Source organism: Capricornis sumatraensis, chromosome 1 (assembly GCF_032405125.1).
Source record: "Capricornis sumatraensis isolate serow.1 chromosome 1, serow.2, whole genome shotgun sequence".
Classification (NCBI taxonomy): domain Eukaryota; kingdom Metazoa; phylum Chordata; class Mammalia; order Artiodactyla; family Bovidae; genus Capricornis; species Capricornis sumatraensis.
In genome coordinates this window covers 35,628,305-35,647,669 of record NC_091069.1, presented here as the reverse complement: position 1 = coordinate 35,647,669, position 19,365 = coordinate 35,628,305, and the positions used below count along the sequence as shown (strand labels likewise).

The 19,365-nt window shown below is 38.3% G+C and overlaps 1 protein-coding gene across 3 annotated transcripts in view; it reads right to left on the bottom strand.

The window, feature by feature from the left end:
- PPP1CB (protein phosphatase 1 catalytic subunit beta) overlaps window positions 1–19,124 on the bottom strand; it is a 36,356-nt gene extending 17,232 nt beyond the window's left edge. The window contains exons 1-3 of one of the 3 annotated variants that reach the window (XM_068963943.1): window positions 19,087–19,124; window positions 18,701–18,840; window positions 948–1,079 (exon numbers count right to left, since the gene is read on the bottom strand). In XM_068963943.1, coding sequence (XP_068820044.1) covers window positions 948–1,079; window positions 18,701–18,752 — 184 coding nt within the window. In that variant the 5' untranslated portion in view covers window positions 18,753–18,840; window positions 19,087–19,124. Of the gene's footprint in view, window positions 1–947; window positions 1,080–18,700; window positions 18,841–18,916; window positions 19,010–19,086 lie in introns of those variants that run through there. The other 2 variants (XM_068963953.1, XM_068963933.1) reach the window with 2 other exon arrangements.
- Between the last annotated feature and the right edge of the window lie 241 nt (window positions 19,125–19,365).

Sequence of the window (19,365 nt, the reverse complement as noted above, 5' to 3'; positions counted from 1 at the left end):
CTGCTCAATGATTAAGCTGCCTTATGGAGAAGCACACCAAATGAAGAACTCGAGAAGGCCATGGGCCAACAGCTCCTTGGGAACTGGGGTCTTCAGTCCACTGGCCCATAAGGAACTGAATCCTTTCACAATTGAGCCTTGAGATGATTACAGGTTCAGATGGCATCTTGACTGTAGTCTTGTGAGAGACTCAAAACTAGAGGATCCAGCTAAGCTCTGCCTGAATTTTTACCCCATAGACACTGTGACATGATAAATTAATGTTGTTAAGTCACAAAGTTTGAGGGTAATTTGTTATATACTAATACCGTTACATTCATTATCTGGTAATTTAACTTAGGTCCACTTTTTTTATGCCTAGTAGTAAGCAAACAGCAAAAACTTAAATATTTAGTATAAGTAACTTCTATTTATTTCAAATTATTTCTGTATGAAAGCATGTAAAGACTATCTTGTTTAGACTACTGAGTCACTTAAATTTTAAAATGACTTTTAATTTGCTTCATTTAATTCATAGAAGGGACTGATCATTTCCACACAATTTCAACTATCTCTTCAAAAGCTGCTGGTTAAGTTCATAAAAGCTATGTGATAAATACTGACAACTACTAAAAGAAAAACTGCATTATCAAACCAAAAGTCAGTACATTATACATACCACATCCTACTGTTATATAAACTATAGAAAAATGCTTTTCTGTGCCAACAGTTTTTCCAACTACAACAATATGTTAACTTAAGGTTTAAGTTTTTGCCTTTGGCCAAAAGCCACTGTGAGATTTGAAAGATTAAATACAAATTGTATAGTTTAGTCTCAACTTCTACAATTGTATGTAATAAAACCTAGCAAACCTTTTTTTTACAAAACTTTTTAGATGTTTTCTCTAACTCATCTTCAGTGTAGTGGATTCAAAAGAGATTGTTTCCAACTTTATCCATTTACATACCACAGATTTTCAGTGGTGCTTCCAATTCCAAAAGAATAGGCTGGCTGAGAAAGATCTCCCGAGACTTGATACATAAGCCCCGAACTTCTGCTTCAGTCATCTGTACGATCTTTCCTGGACGACATCCTCGTACTGGTAAACAGTAAATAAAATGGTCAGTTTTCTAAAATTTATCCATAAAATAGTTATTCTAAAAAAAGAAGTCATGCCTATATTCTGAATATCAGAAGATTCACATAGGCAACAAACTACCAGATACCCTGTTGTGTTCCATGGCTAACAGCAGGTTATTCTATGATCTTTGGCTTATCTCTATCTTCACTGTTGGTGGTTTCCAATGCTCCTTAAGGTTGCTGCCATGGAAATGTGGTCTTGTTTTCCAGTGGTCAATTTGAGGCCTTGCAGTTCAAGTGACTAAAATTCATTAATTAATATGGTTCCCAGTAACTTCTGGGATGGAATGGGGAGGAATGGTCCATGGAGAATTCCCTTATTTGCCCTAATGAAAATGAAGTGAAAGTGAAGTCGCTCAGTCATCCATGGAATTCTCCAGGCCAAAATACTGGAGTGGGTAGCCTTTCCCTTCTCCAGGGGATCTTCCCAACCCAAGGATCAAACCCAGGTCTCCCACATTGCAGGTGGATTCTTTACCAGCTGAGCCACAAGGGAAGCCCTTGCGCTATTGAATTGAACTTGTAATCATTTCCTCTCATTATTACCTTCCCTACTGGCTCTTTTTCTTTAAATACACTGTGAGCTGCCAATCTTACTTTGAAAAAGCATTTATTAAAGAAAACAGAGACTACATTTTTATATACGCCCATGACTTTCTATTTACATTTTAATCCGTACATTTCTCGCTAAAAATTGCAGATTCCTTTGTCAGGTTGAAAGAGGCTAAAAAAGAGGGGGGAAAAAAAAGCCTCTAACCCTGCAAAAGCCTATTCATGTATATAATCTATTAATATAGAAACATAACAAAGAGACAATGTTAAAATGTGTTTTAAGCAAATATGACAGTAAGACCATTTCTGAAATCCAAACCATGATCAGAACTGCTTTTACTATGGGAACTTAGCCTTTTACAGTAAGTACTAGTTCTCAATCAATTACCTACTCTCTGTAAACATTTGAATTTTTTAAAGATGAAGAAACACACAACTTTTTATCTTCCTCTAAGTATCTAAAATACTAGCTTAGATTCAATGCCCTGCAATAGGAACAATTATTAATCTCGGTACAAAAATGTAAACGTGGGAAATGATGATTACAAAAAAAGTTTTACCATCAGTGCATCAAATACCTATTTTAGTTTTAGGAGGTAAAAAGTATTCTCCTTGAAGGGTTAAAAGTTTCTGGGGGCTTTCAGATGACAAACACACACCTAAAAGTAACTATTTAGAGATAACAGCAGTGGGCAATACAAACAAAATACTTTGGGCTCTCAGAAGTTTCCACAATTTCTGCTGTGATTCTGTAGTAATAAAACACTTCTTGGTTATCAAAATTTAGTTTTAATTTGATGGCAATGATTATTAAGCAATTAAGACTAGTGTGGGTCACTCTGATGTGTTAAAGTGTCTAAATTCCAGTGGTGAATATTTTATCTCATATTTGCTTTATATCCTCTGTAAGCTCCGTCTTTAATTCCGGCCTCCCATGCAAGTAATTTAAGTTACAATTAGGTACACTTCAACTAACATTTTTACAGGGCTAAAAATACTTCAGCTTTTAAGTCATGCTAATCCACAGATACTAAAAATTTACCAAAACCTCTTGTATTTCACTGCATGCTTTTTCCCAATTAATATCTCTAAAAGTTAGGAGATACCTTGCAATTAGTACTTTCTTAAAATTGTAACTGGTAATAGCTCCCCTACCCTCCACAGGCAAATAAAACAGCGACTTTCATAATCAATCACTTCTAAAAGTTGATGAAGTTTAGAGAAGCTAAAGGTTCTTCCAAAGGTTAAGCTTCTGACACGTGACCAAATCTTAGGAATACATCAGCAAAACGATTGGGAGAATCGGGTAAACTGCTCAGGGCAATCCTACTGTCTTTCAATGCAAAAGTCATGCTCCCACCAGTGCAGACTCCAAGACTTCCAAGAACACTTCAAAATTCTCAGTTATCTGATAAAAAGGAATAAATCTAGGCAATCTGTTACACAGGGGAACTAGATCACTATCACAATATTCATGAGGAATTACAGAATGTGGGTTTATGAACCTAGACCCAAGTGTCTTTAAATTATGAACATACTACATATCTGCATAATTAATTTAGTGCAAAGCAACTTCACATGGATCATCTCATTTAATCCTTTTGGTATCCCGGGAATTAAAAAGGGAAGTTACTACCTACATTCTACAATAACAGAAAGAGATTAAAATAATTTGCACAAGATTACTAGAGGAGTAAAAAGCAGCAGAAAGGAACTGAGAACAAGGTCTTCAAACTCAAAAGTCAATACTCTTTCTAGTCCACCGCATCAAATTTTTTAGTCAAAAATTTCCCAGAAAAAAAAATTTTCAGCAGGTAGTAAGTGCAAGCCAGGTGAAAATTCTGTTACAGCAAATATCTACTGTACTATTACTGTTTAAAAATCGATTAAGCTATTATATAAAGTACACTTTATGTATACACCTAGGTAACCATCACCCAGATCAAGACACAGAATACTTCCAGCAGCCCAAGGCTCCCTTAAGCCCTAACCATTCAATAACAATGCCCAAGGTTACTATTCTTATTTCTTTCAGCATAGATTAGTCTAATCTGTTTTTGAATTTTAGATAAACAGAAATTTATTGTATAAATTTATAAATAGTATACACTTCTTTGTTCACTGTCACGTGAGATTCATACATGTTGTATTCTGCAGCCATATGAAGTATTTTCTCATATGAATACACCAAAATATATTTATCTACTCTATTTGGGTCATTTCTTGTTTGAGGTTATTATGAATGCTATGAATATTCAAGTACATTTCTCTTGGTATACATATAACAGGAGGATTGCTGGATCACAGGAAGAAGCATATACCACCAGTTTCCTAGAGTGGTTAAACCAATTTACAATCCCACCAGCAATGGTGCTCTACCTCTTTGTCAACAATTTTAGTCCATTTGTTGGGTGTAGTGATATTCAGTGAGATTTTGGTTTGCATTACCCTTTTCATATGCTCAACAGGCCACTGGGACATCCTTTTTTGTGTGTGAAGCTCATTTTAAGTCTTTTGTTCATTCTTTAAAACTGGACTTAACTGATCTGTAGGAATTCTTTACATATTCCAGACGAATTCTTTGTTGGATACATTTTGAGTATCTTCTCCCTTTCAGTTCAGTTGCTCAGTCCCATCAGATTCTTTGCAACCCCATGGACTGCAGCACGCCAGGCTTCCCTGTCCACCACCAACTCCTGGAGCTTGCTCAAACTCATGTCCATCAGGTCAGTGATGCCATCCAACCATCTCATCCTCTGTTGTCCCCTTCTCCTCCTGCCTTCAATCTTTCCCAGCATCAGGGTCTTTTCCAATGAGTCAGTTCTTCACATCAAGTGGCCAAAGTATTGGCCAAAGTATTGAGCTTCAGCATCAGTCCTTCCAATGAATATTCAGGACTGATTTCCTTTAGGATGGACTAGTTCAATCTCCTTGCTGTCCAAGGGACTCTCAAGAGTCTTCTTCAACATCTCAGCTTAAAAGCATCAATTCCTTGGCGCTCAGCTTTCTTTATCATCCAACTCTCACATCCATATGCGACTACTGAAAAAACCAGCTTTAACTTGGCGGACATTCGTTGGCAATGTCTCTGCTTTTTAATATGCTGTCCAGGTTGGTCACAGCTTTTCTACAAAGGACAAAGTGTCTTAATTTCATGGCTGCAGTCATTATCTGCAGTGATTTTGGAGCCCAAGAAAATTTCATTCTCTTAATGCTGCCTTTGATTAACTAATATACTTTAATGTATTTAAATCCATCTTAAATTTTTTTTTTTTGGTGTCTTACATCATGTTCAAGAAATGTTTGCCTTCTCTGAAGTATTTCCTTATATTTCCTTTTAAACCTTTTAGATACTTTATTGTTTAGCATAACTCACTCAATAATCTACCTTAAATTTCTGTATGGTGTGGAATAAAGGTCAAAATTCTTTCTCCCCCTTAAAAATTTTTTTTCTTCCAGTTATTGAGATATAATTGGCATACACCTCTGAATAAGTTTAAGGAGAATACCACAAAATGATTACCACAATAAAGTTTAGTGAATAGCCATCATCTCACATAGAAACAAAATAAAACAAAAAAAGCTTTTTTCTCTTGTGATAAGAACTCCCAGGTTCCACTCTTTCTCTTTTATGGCTGTGCATGTAGCTTGTGGGATCTTAGGTCCCCCATCAGGGACTGAACCTGGGCCCTCTGCAGTGAAAGTGCAGAGTCCTAAGCCCTGGACTGTCAGGCAACTCCCTGGGATCCACTCTCTAAACAGTTTTCATATATAACACACAGCAGTGTTGATTATAACTATCATGTTGTATATTACATAACCAGTATGTATCTCATAACTGAAGTTTGTACCTTCTGACTACCTTCAATCAATTCCCCTCCGCTGGTAACCACAAATCTGATCTTTGTTTCCTGCAGGTTTGTTATGAAGTATACTTGACCTACAACACTGTTAGTTGCCGGTGCAACACAGTGAGTGATTGATATTTCTATACATTTCAAAATGATCACCGTAAGTTTAGTTTCCATCTGTCACCATACAAAGGTACTGGCTGCATTCCCCAAACTGTACATTTCACACTCCTGACTCATTTAGTTTTCAGCTGAGAGGTTTGTACCTCTTAACCTTCCTCATCTATTTCTCTTAGCCCCCACTCCCCGGCACCATCTGTTTGTTCTATCTATGACTGTGTTTCTGTTTCGTTTGTTCACCTGTTTTGTTTTTTTAGCTTCCACATGCAAGTGAAATCATATAGTATTTGTCTTTGTCTGAATTATTTCACTCAGCAAAATACTGTCTAGGTCCATTCCTGTTGTCACTAATGATAAGATTTCATTCTTTTTTATGGCTAATAGTCCACAATACAAACACACACACCGTTTCTTCTTTATCCATTCACTGGATCAAGGGCACTTAGACTGTTTCCACATTTTGGCTATTGTAAATAATGCTGCAACTAACATAGAGGTGCATGTGTCTTTCCAAATTAGTCTTTTCGTTTTCTTTAGATATATACCCAGAAGTGCAATTGCTGGATCCTATAGTAGTTCTATTTTTAATATTTTGAGGAACCTCCATTCTGTTTTCTGTAGTGGCTGCATCAATTCACCCCCCACCCCCAACAGTGCACCAGCATTTCCTTTCATCCATACCCCTGCCGACACTTGCTATTTGTTCTCTTTTTGACAACAGCCATTCTGACAGGTTTGAGGTGACATGTTAAACTTTTCCATTGTCTTCTGCTGCCTTCTTTCTGTATTCCCCCTTTTTTCTTCTCTCTCAGCACTGCAGAATTTCCACTCAAGTATTTTTCCCTAGTTTACTACTACTCTATTCTGCTGTTTCTAATTTGGAAGTATGTAAACACAACCACGAAATTCTTAAGTTTAGTTAACATATTTTTTTGGTTATAGAGTTTCCAGGTCTCTGATAAAATTTTTCCTTTCCTCTTTACCTTGAGCATATTAAATCAGTTATCTTAAAGTCTGTGTGACATCTCTAATATATGAATTATATAAGGTGAATTTATACCTTTTTTTCCTCTTTTTTTTTTGGTCAATTGATCATGTTAGCATTCCTGTAGTATTTCACTGAATGACATATTTGATTATGGATGAATAATTGTAATAGTTTTTTATGACATCTTCTCCATAGAGGGTTGTTTCCTTTAGCAGCAGAAAGCGTGGCAATAATGCACCCACATTTTCTTGAGGGCGGGTCTATTTCACTTTGCCCTCAATCTTGGCCATGATGGAGGTCTCAATGGAAAACGCAGGGTACAACATAGTCTCTCTTACTTTATTAAGTCTGAACTTCAACTTTTGCCACGCAGGTACTGGACAACGCTGGAATCTCTGCTCAGATTCTTCTGGGTTTCTTAGAATCTTCTCTTGCATGTATGCATCTTAGAAGTCAATGACTTTAGGGGGAACGTGAACTTGAAGTCGCTCAGTCGTGTCTGACTCTTTGTGACCCCATGGACTGTAGCTTACCAGGCTCCTCCGCCCATGGGATTTTCCAGGCAAGAATACTGGAGTGGGTTGCCATTTCGTTCTCCAGGAGATCTTCCTGACCCAGGAATTGAACCTGGGTCTCCCACATTGTAGGCAGACGCTTTACTGTCTGAGCCACCAGAGAAGTCCTCAACTTCAGGGGGAGTTGACTACAGATTCTGAGGTTACAGTCTATGTGATTCTCTCCTCTTTAGGATTTAAGTTTCAACTGCTTTAGTTGCCACAGACTTCCACCTCCCCTCTTTAAGTGCAGTAAGACTGCCACTTTTTATTTGGAGTCTATTCCCCTATGCCTCTAGGAGTGACTGGTGAACTCACTGGTACTTCTTTTCTCTTAAAGATCAAAACCCTCTGCTCAAGTGAAAATAGTAAGTACACAAAATATGATTATTGGGTATACACTAGAAATTCATATGATTTTATAAAGAATTTTGAGAAATACCTTGCCAAGGACTATATGTGAATGAATCAGTCATGGAACTTGGGTGTGAGCATCAAGGTACCTGACTCCTGATAAAGCAATCTTCCTGCAAAATCATGTTTACAATAGAAAGGGGGGAAAATACTAAGGTCCAAAGTGAAATTTGGTCCTTTATATATTTTTAATAACAGTTGGTGGGGAGGTGGGAAAAAATAATACTTTGTGACACATAAAAGTTACATGAAATTTAAATGTTAGCATTCATAAATGAAGTTTTACTGGAACAGAACCACTCTCATTCATTTATGTATTATCAATGCCTACAGGTACTTTCACGCTACAATGGCAGAGTCGAGTAGTTGTGGCAGCGAGTACATGGGGTACCCTCATGGCTTTGCATTATTTCCCGAGGTTCTAGAAACTGCAGATACAGCTATAACTCAACAACTCTTGAGTGCCATTTTATTTTACTTTTATTACTAGTGCATACTCATCATGTCAAAGGAAGAAAAGTGGAATGTGAATGTCTAAGGCACAATGGAGTGTAGGTTATTTTGTTACTGAATTAGACTACCAGGCATTATATTTATGACTTTCCAGCTAAAAGAATAAAATATGTGTTAACATTAGGAAACCAAGCACTTGTCACAACATTCCCAACTCACAGGAAAGTAACAAAACTTTTTTAAAAAATTTAAACAGAATCTCATCACAGCAGAATTTCTGCACAAAAATAGAAATGAGGCTGCAATGAAAGCAAGTTTCCAACTGATTCATGTATTAGCAAGCGAGGAAAGCCATTTACTAATGGTGACTTAATTAAATCATGTTTGTTTGGAAAAGCCAAAGAAAAATGTCCCAAAACTATACGTATTTATTGAAGTCTTTTCTGCAAAAACAACTCTTGAAGAGTTGACAACATTGGAAGCAACATCAATTATCAGTTAAAAAAACAAACAATTTTGAGTGGTTTCATTGGCTCTTGATGAATGAGTTCACACTGACAATACTTATTTGTTGCTTATTTGAGGAGCCAATACTGAATTTGAAATGACAGAAAAGTTAGCCTCTATGAACAGTATGAATGGAACAACCACAGGCAAGAATATTTTCAAAGAGGGACTTCCCTGGAGGTTCAGTGGTTAATACTCCACACTTCCACAGCAGGGAGTGGGGTGGGGAGCAACGTGGTTCAAACCCTGGTGGGGGAACTAAGATGCCACAGTCCATACTGTGTGGCCTAAAAAAAATTTTTTTCCCAAAGAAGCCAAACAAACAAACCCAAAACAATGATGGAGGTAAAACTATGCATGGAGCAGAAAATGACTTAGTTGGATAATTTTTAAAAGCCTGTAAATACTGAAGGTATTTAAAGTTTATGGTGCAGTTACTGAGTGGAAAAAGATTCTGATCACACCATCGAACCAGTGATACCAATCGTATACTTCATTAGCTCATGAACCTAACCACGGTCAGTTCCACAAATGTTTGTGAGAAACAAAAGCTGAATATCCTGACTTGCCCTACCACAGATCAGTTCAGTAGTGATGAAGTTTTACTGATATTTTTTTTAAGGCTTAGGGCTGATACTGAAATTTTTCTGAATAAGAGTAGCCCCCAATCACTATCATCAAACCGAGAGTATGTTTTATAAATTAGATTTTGCTACAAACCTAATATTTCTCAATTAAAACCTAAAATTAAAACAAAACAAAACAAAACAAAAAACCTTGTATGTGAAACATATACTATAGTAGGTTACTTTAACAACTAATGTTGCCTGGGTCACAAGCAAATGTCAGGTTGCTTTATACAGTTTCAGGTCTGTCAAAAGTTAAAACAAGTGAGATTTTTACTCCCTCATAGTTTTGCACTGAATACTATTTTCTAGGCTCAAACCACAGTTCTAACAGCATTCATCAGATCTTAGTGCTAATGCAAAATATATCAAAATTCATTCATTTGTGCAGGTGAGGAGCTTCCACCTAACCTATCACTGGAAGTGATTAATCTGTAATGCAATGACATGCTAAAAGGCAGATATCAAGAGAGGACTAATAAAATCCTGTAGATCCCTTCCAAGTGATGACTAAAATCACATGCTTGTGGATTGATATTAGTTTTGGCAGTACCTACCTGTCTGTGTTAAGACAGCTTCCAAGATAAAATACATAGTCTCATTATAGATCAACAATAGACAAACACTTCCATTGACTTTGATGATACAGAACACCAACTCTGAACCTCAATTAAGCAAAATGTTGTCTTCTCCCCTAAAAGAAGTCCCTTCTCATGACTGCAAAAAATTATACTCAATCATTATATTTCAAATTCTTTTAAAAGTCTTTTCAATGCAGGTTTGTCTCTTAAATTACAAATGGTGTGTGATATGTATGTCTGTGTTGTGTGTATGCTAAATTTTATTTCTCAATAACAATACGCTATTTTTTCCAGCAAGTTTTTACTAATAACTGTCTTCTCTGAAACAGAAAGAATGTCAAGAGAATAATTCCACTAGTATTTTTGCCCCATGAAATCTTAGTAATCTTCATTAACCTTTAATATTTTAATTTCTACAATACTAAAATGATTCACTCAAGGTTACATACTAAACAGCAAACTTAAAAACATAAAATTTTTACAATTGGCTAGAATGTGGGGTTTTGGTTTTAAATGAAAGAACTAGGCAGCTGCCATAATTTTATCTTAAGTTTGCCTGATGGTAATAATTAATGTGATTTGAGTCTACAGATGACCTTCAGGAGCTCTATCACCCCCCCCCACCCCCACCCCCGTCTGTAATACTGTGTATATAAACATGCATATTTTTCGGAGAAGGCCCAGGGCTTTCCTGATTTCTCAGAGGAGTCTGTGAATCGCTTTATCATTTCAGGCACACTAGTAAACAAACAGATAATGAAAAAAGAGTAAAGAAGAAAACTTAACAGATACAGGGGCAGGCTAGACATTTCAGGATTAGAAGGGAGTGCCTTAGGCCTGTGGGTTCTCAGTGTGATCCTCTTTTTCACTGCACTGACATATGCATGGTGAAAACAATGACGATTAAAATGCAGGCACCTGAGCATAAACCAAGTCAGTGGCACTGAAGTGCCATGCACTTACAGTGAAACAGAAAGATCCAGTTTCAATTTAAAATGCCCTTAAGCAGTAAAAATGATGAATTTTATTAAATCTCCACCGCTGAGTATACATCTTTTTAATATTCTATGAGGAAATGCAAAGTATCCATGAAGCTTTCCTGTTGCATATTCAAGTACCATGGCTGTCTTCAAGAAAAGCTCTAGAGTGACTGTTGAAGTACCAGAGTGATCTAGCTACTTTTTCTTTCACAGAACATCTCTTTTGCTGGAAAGCACAACTAACAAACTATGGTTACTCACTCAAGATATTTAACAGAGATGCTTGAAAATGAACAAAGTGAGCCTGTCATTTCAAATGAAACAACTGACAGCATTTGTTGCTAGTGAAAATTAAAATTTTGGAAACTTTGTATCCAGCACCATGAATCTGACAGCTTCTTCATACTTAAGGTCTCATCTGATACCTTATTCTAAATTAACAAATGTGATTCTTTAATGTTGTATAAACTGTGTCAACTTTGAACATCTGCATAAATCACCTTAACCAGTGATTTTAAAAGAACCAATGCATGTTACAAAATCATTTGTAAGATCCATTTAAAATGCAAGATAGATCAATGGATTTTAATGTAAGAGAACATTTCCCATTCTACATTAAAACTAACCTTTAAGAAATTACCACTTGTCAATTTCTATTATACTATTAAAGAATATCCACCATTATCTATAAATGCTTTTAAAATACTCCTTTCTTTTCCAATTTATCTGTAAAAGTACAGATTTTCTTCAGATACTTCAACCAAAACAATGTTATCAAAACAAACTGAAGTAAAACAGGTATGAGAATTCTGCTGTCTTCTACAAAGCTAGACATTAAAGAAATGTGCTGATCCCTAATATTTTTGTTGTAGAAAGCAAACTCTACTTCCATAAAGTAAACGGGTTATCAAAATTTTAAGTCCGTAGTTTATTAATTTCTAACAGTACTGATAAACAACTCACACGAAAATTCTCGTCCTCAGTTCTTTTTATGAATATAGAGTAGTCTCAAGATTCAAAGTTTGGAATCCACTGCTCTCTAGCCCCTAATGAGAAGAAAGCATACACCTAATCTCCTTAAATCACCTTTTACCACTTTATTCTGCCTAGAAATCTCTCTCCCTCTCAGCACCAACATTAATATGACAAGCCAGACTATAAATGCTAAATAACAGTAATAGGAAAGAAATGTTTTACACACACGCAGTACAATGTGTGGCTGTATGCAACAAACGACGCAGGTCTGTTAGATCCTCACTAGAAATAAACCTCCTCAAAAATTACTGTGGAGAGGGTCCACGGCTCCCCAGCCTAAGAAGCCCTCTCTTATCTCATCTTCGCTCAGGTTTACACTAAACAAGAACACTAACATTTTCCCAGCTTTTATTATGTTTAAAGTATTTTACCAGTTTAATTGTTACAAACAGATACATTATGAAGCAGGTACCTATTATCATCCTGGAAATACAGAAGAAACTGGAGATAAGCTGAAATTGTAACACATGCAGAATCTGTAACTTTAACAAGTATCAGCATGTACCAATACTTCAATACACCTTGAGTAAACAAATGTACACCTGATTTTTATTTAGGATTCACATAACAATTGCAGCTAAGGTCTGATGTTCATAAAATACACTCCTTTTTGTCATTATGTAACTTAGATCTTTCACTTTCATTCAGAAGCCTAGTCATTTTCTTTCCCTACTTTGGCTCAATTATTTGATAAATATTCAAATATCACAGAAAAACCTATAAGTACCTATAAAGTTTCCTTCTCAGTTTTCCATTTAAAATAAAAGAGCCATAACTGCTAAGTACAACATTAGAGAAAGCTATAATAATAGAAGTCCTTAAATTTCTTTGGACTTCCCTGGTGGCTCAGACAGTAAAGAGTGTCTGCCTACAATGCGGGAGACCTGGGTTCGATCCCTGGGTTGGGAAGATCCCCTGGAGAAGGAAACGGCAACCCACTCCAGTACTTTTGCCTTGAAAATCCCATGGATGGAGGAGCCACGGACGGATGCTACAGTCCATGGGGCCAAAGAGTCGGACACGACTGAGCCACTTCACTCTCACTGTGAATTTCTTTTATGGAGAAAAGTAACTTGATTTCTTTAAATGTGGAAAATAGGCGGCAGGATTAAGGGAAAAGTTAAAATGGTGTTAGGCAAGCACTCAAATCAAGAAAATGCTTCTATCAATAGTTTGGTAATTGACTAAGATGGAAACTCAGGCATGGTCTGAGGAACAGCCCAAGGCTTAAACTCTTTCATGATGAAATCAACCTAGTCTTTGCACAGAAGCAGGAAAATCTGGGAAGGGAGGGCCCTGAGGTCAGTGATTATTAGGAAGGTTATGTATGACCTCATAATTCACTTTGCTATACACAGGTGGATAGGCAGATTAAAGGACAACTGCCCCTGTCCTTTATCCACTTTCCCTATGTATGGCAAGTATCCACCTAGACCAGGAACTGAATTCGTCTATCAAGCTAGTGCCTACTGGTTATTTACACAAACTTAACTTCAGAATGAATTTCTGCTTTTTTAGCCTCCTACCTCTAATTGTGGAATAAGGACTTAATTTCCATTAAAGCATTTTCATTTTATCTAACAGAGGAAAATCTGAGGTGCAGTGTATTACAGAGGATGAGGTGTAAAAAAAATTGCATTTCACCTACTAATAATGAAGACTTCAAAGGTAACCATATTCAATCTTGGGGGAAGGTGGAGAGTTTACAAAAAGAAAGGAGAGTTGTAACCTCCATCTCCTTCTGCTTCCTGTCTTCACTGATCCTCTCTTTTCCCAGAAACGGTAAGCCTTGAAACGACTACTTCTAGCCACTAGAGCAGTGATTGCTGTCCAAGGGTATACATTTGTATTGACTCAAAATTAAATCCTAGAAGATTCAACTGTGAATCCATATCCTCCACCACCACACCACACTAAGCCTACTGATATTTGCAAACCATTTCTTCTTGCATCCCTAGAGCCCAAGACTTCTAGGATAACCTTTGTTTCAGAAACTGAGATTTTAATTATTTCTAAATATTCTGACTTTCTTAACAGCTGCATTATTTTACCTGTTAGAGATGCTTGAGAACATAGGATATTAGAAAGGATATTCTATTAAAACAATAAATGTGGATAATAAGACATCAGAGGAAAAAAAATTACTTGATAAAATTTACTATCTTCCTCACTAATCCTAAATCTTAATATGAGTCTCTAGACTCAAATGTAAATAGATTTCTAAATCCCAATAAATCCTAATCTTGGGTTTGGACATTTATCAGAAAAGCCCTGTATTCAAATACAATAATAACACTCTGGACTATGTTTTCAAACTGTCAAAAATTCCCTCACCTGGAACTAACAGTTCCAGGAACTAAAAACCATTTAATCGCTCAATCTCAAACAATGAACCATCTTTATGCCTTCTCCAGCTTTTCATCTAAAAAGAAGCAAGAGGAGAGAAAGCAACCTTCAGCCTATCTCCCCTATTCCTCAACCTGCTTTTTCCAAGAGACCTGGCCTTGGGTTTTCACACAACACTTGCCCTGCAGAAGCTGAGGTTGCCAAGATCAACTAGCACTTCCTTCAAACTGCCTAACCTTTAGACTGCTGGGTCGTAATTAAACAACTGAATCAGAAAAGAAGCTTTAAACAGTTTGGCAGTTCCTCAAAAGGTTAAACAGAGTTACCCACTGACAAAGGAATTCCACTCCCAGTTATATTACCCAAGGGAAATGAAAACATATGCCCACACAAACACTTGTACATAAACATCCATAGCAGTATTTTTCACAACAGCCCAAAGCAGGAAACAACTCAAATGTCAATCAAGTGACAAACGGACAGATAAAAACGTAGTACAGTCATACAATGAAATATTGTTTAGCCATAAAAGGAACGAAATACTGACACATGCTTCAATACAGATGAACCTGCAAAACATTAAAAAGAGGCCAATCACAAGAGATCACATAATGCATTATTTCATTCACATGAAATGTCCAGAACAGGCAGAATCCACAGGAAGTAGATCTCGGGTAACCTGGTGCTGGAGAGGAGTGAAGGGAAAAGGGACTTGTCAGCTAATGGGAACAAGGATGTGTTTGAGAATGGTGGGGAGAACTTTCTAATGTTGATGGTGGTGCCTGATGGGTTGCACAACTCTGTGAATATACTACAAACCACTCAATTATGCAATCCAAAAGGTGAAATTGCATGGTATATGAATTGTATCTCAATAAAACTATTATTTAAAAAGGAGAAAGGAGAGACTTGGGAATTCCCTGGAGATCCAGTGCTTTCACTGCAGGGGACCAGGATTCAATTCCTGGCTGGGGAACTAATATTCCACAAGCTGTGTGGTACAGCCAAAAAAACAATAAAGCTTAAAAAAAGGGGGTTGGGGGAAGGAGGGGCTTTAATATGGTTTCATTAATCTTCATTTTTCAAATCCATTCCTTTTCTTGACGTTCAAAAGGACACAAAAGACGTAAACTTCCTATTTGCTTAGTCTTCCAGCTTAACTAAAAATAATCACAGCAGTTTCACAAATTTAGACATCTGATAGGTTGTGATTAAGTGAAAAACGGATTTAAAAACAAGAATACACACATCCCAAGATTTTCATAAATAGTGGGCCAAAACTATAAACACAATCATATTCTGTTAAGTTTTGCTAATAGTCTACTAACATGATACTAATAGTCTACAATTTATCTTGTAATACTAAGTTTAGCTTTATAGCAAAGTAAAAAAAAAAAACTGCAAGAAAACATTTAAAAATTAATTCATAAAGCTACATAAACAATATTCTAAAGATGTAAAAGTATCTGAAAGAAAAATGCATCGAAATTTCAACAAGTTATCTCTGGATCATGGAATTATGGGGAGGACTTTGGTTTTAATTCTTCAGTTTCATATAAGAAATTCTTTCCTGTAAGAATAAGAATGCTTATTTTTATAATCAGAAAAGCATATCCCAGACACTCACAGTTTTAAATGTACATGATACACATACATAATACATAATCAAATATATGCTATAATATATATAATGGGCACATGTTAGTTATCATCAGCTGATACAGCCCAGTTTTTAAACACTTGGATCATGTCTGTATTTGGGAACAAAGCTAGCACAATCTGAACCACCCAGAAGCAGATTCCCAAACAAGCAGATTCTACTCATCCTATTTCAACTCCTCCAAAGTAAACTCAACATTGACAGTCTGAATAAAGCTCCCCAGGTGATTTCTTTATACTCCCACTGCCATCCTAAGTCCTTTTGGAACTGCTCATCAAAGTAAAAAAGCTTTTAGTGGATTTCCCAGGATACTCACAGAAACTTGCTTCAATTTAAACAGCCAGTCAAAAGCAGGATGATAAACCCACAACAATGTAGTAGCAGGGTCACTACAGCTGAGAGTGGTAGGAGTCTCTGGCTTTGTAGTAAGTAAAACTTAATCAAGAAAATGTATTGGAGGAATATGCACTGTCCAAACAATAAATTAGTATACTGTTTTGGATTAAATAATATCAACAACAAAAAATTAAATGTAAATGGTGCTTTAGAAATTCACATGATTTGCCCACCTAAGAAAACACAAACCAACTCATAAAATTTATACTAAAAGTATTATAGCTGACTGGTAATCTGATGTAATAAAAAGAAAAAAAAAATCGAGACTATGTTATGGAACTACAATCAACATTTTAAAATGAGATTAAATATTGCTGATCAAGTTCTGTACTTTCATTTAATACTAAAGACAAACCAAAAATTTAACTACAGCTATTCTGCTAAGCAACCTCACTTGAATTTGAGTTACATTTAATTAAAATGTAATGTCACTGAAAATCAAGTGATTTTTATTTGGAGACTAAAAAAATTTATTTCAAGACTAAAAGTAACTACTTTCTAGAAAATCCAAGTCTGTTTTGGATGTCTTTGGACAGGTCTAGATTTTGCAAAGGAGAAAGGGGCCTGGAGAATTAAATCACTTGTTTTAAACTGAGAATTCCCTGAATGAAGAGACAGTGTCTTGTCTTTGCATTCCTGGTGACTGGCACAAAGCAGGTCAGTAAATTCTTGCTAATTTAAAAGGGGAAACTTTCTGGAAAACGATCATCAAAAACCAGAACCGAACACTGATGTAATTCAAATTCACAGAAACAATCACTTAGCCTATTTTCCCCACCATATCTTTCTCCTAGTAGCCTTGAACAATCCGTGAGTGAAGTTTCTTCATTATGTATAATCATAAAATCATCTCACTTAAGACATCCCACATCATACATTTAAAAATACATAAGTTTATCTTGTCTTATGCCTATAAAGTATATAAATAAGTATATGGAAAATAAAAATGAAGAAGTTGGATACAAGCATCATATCTTTAAATAAATTTACAAGCCAAGTTCATGATGAGCATAAACTTCTCCCAAAGTTAACAAGATATTAAAATTTTTAAACAGCTACATTTCCCTCTCAGAACAAACAAAAAATAATTAAACAAAAAAATTTTCCCCCCAAAGCAAATGTCTCACACCCAGCAAGATGTTCACATCTGTTAAAATCCACAACGTCTTAAACAGTGAAAACTGACTGCAGGCACCAGGGGGCCTCCCAGGAATAACTTAATAGTAAAGGAAAAAGAAAATAAGAGTTCCTGGTAAAACTTTGCTTCTTATTCAGTCTTAAAAGACACTCAGTCTCACACTGCTGGAAGACTCACATCTGCAGCAAATTTACTGTAGTTTGCTACACAACCGGTATACACAGAAACTGATGAGATACCGACACTTCGGCCAAAAAAAGGAACCGGCGCCCTCCCTTCCGCTCCCCCAACCATACAATCTTCTGTGATGCTTTTCCATCACAGTAAGCACATACTGTTTCACTGTGAAAAATAATTATCTTCAGGAAATTCGAAAGCAAGTAACAACGTCTATGTAATCCTGCCACAGTTTCTGACAGAGAGGACTCTAAATCTTTTTTTTTTTTTTATGGGTCAATTTCTTTTCTACACACTCACAAAGCAGTTAGTGATGACGCAAATGTTGGGATAAAGGCATTCGCGGGCAGAAGACCGCGATGGACTTTGAATAATATCCTGGCCTCTCCATCTCTTCCTTATCCCTCAATCCCCAACCCTAACATAAAACTATCCAATAAAAACAGAAGGGCCCAGAAACTTCAAAAGCTGCGAAGACTTGCAAAGACCCTAAACACAACAGAGGCTTTACAATCGACCTCTTCTAAGTTTGTGCAGAAATCAAATCCTGCTCAAACCTGTTAAAATTCTCAAATTCGAAAACTAATCCCTACAGCAAACGTGTGTCTACATATTTCTGGCGTGCTTCTTCGTCTCGGTCAGACCTGTTTTACTATTTTTTAAAGCTAAATTAGACATGGGAGGTACTCACGCTAGTGTTATCTTCTCCCTAAATAGTTCGTCCTGTAGGATCATGTAAAATTTGCTGAACAGATCAAACAGTTTTCCCAGATGGATTAAAAAAAAATTTTTTTTTTCACTCCCAGAACAAGAATCGGGAGGCAGCCAAGGGCAAGGCACAAAGAGCACAGAGGAGAAAAATTCGCGGGCATACAATGCATCGGAGCACGCATCCCGGCCCACTCCTTCTGGGAAGGGTCAACCCCCGCCCCGGCTGCGCGCCGCCGTGCGGGTCCCCGGAGGTCCGCGGGGCCCTGCCCGCCCGCGGGGACAGCCCCTCTCGGCCGGCCTCTCTCCCGGAGGCCGCTCCCCAGGCCCACCAGCTTCTTCGCCCCCATCCTCGGCGGCCGTCTCGGGGCGGGAAAAGCAGGGAAGCGGGCGGCGGAGGGGGGGGTGGTGCTCCCTCGGGCTCCAGCGCCCGAGGGACCAGGAGGGGTAAGGGAGAGCGTCCCCTCCCCGCGGCCCGCCGGGCCCCGACTCACCCTCCAGCAGTCGGGTAATAAGACTGTCCACGTTCAGCTCCCCGTCCGCCATCTTGTCGGCACCAGACGCTCCTTCCCGGCAGCGGGAACAAGGGCTTCTCGGCGGCGGAGTCTGCGGCGACCGCTCGGCGTGCCCTTACCTACAAGTCACGCGGCGTTTCGACCCCAACTCCAACTCCCCCTTCCCCCAGGCCCTCCCCCCCACCCCGTCCCCACCTAGCTGCGGAGCTCGCACACACTCGGAGGCACCCACGATAAATAAATAAACAAGCGGAGCCCCCCACGAACCGGGCCGCGTCAGACCCAGCCGCCGCCGCCGCCGCCGCCGCCGCCACCACCTCCTCCTCCTCCTCCTCCTCGGCACCGCCCAACTCCGCAAAGCTCACCAGCGCCGCCGACGGCCCCACCCGCAGCGCCACTCACTCCACACCGCCCTGCCCCGCCACCGCGCCACGCAGCCCCCCGCGCAGGCGCACGGCGTACTCCCCTCGCGGCCCCGCCTCACCCGCCCCCTGCCCTCGCGCAATCGCACTGGACTCGGTTCTCCCGCCGCCACCGCCGCCGCGCCGCACCGCCCGCTTCGCGCAGGTGCGTCGCCCTTCCTCGCCAGTTCCACTGCGCTGAATCTCAGCGGCTGCGCAGGCGCCCGGGAGGCGCCCAGGGTT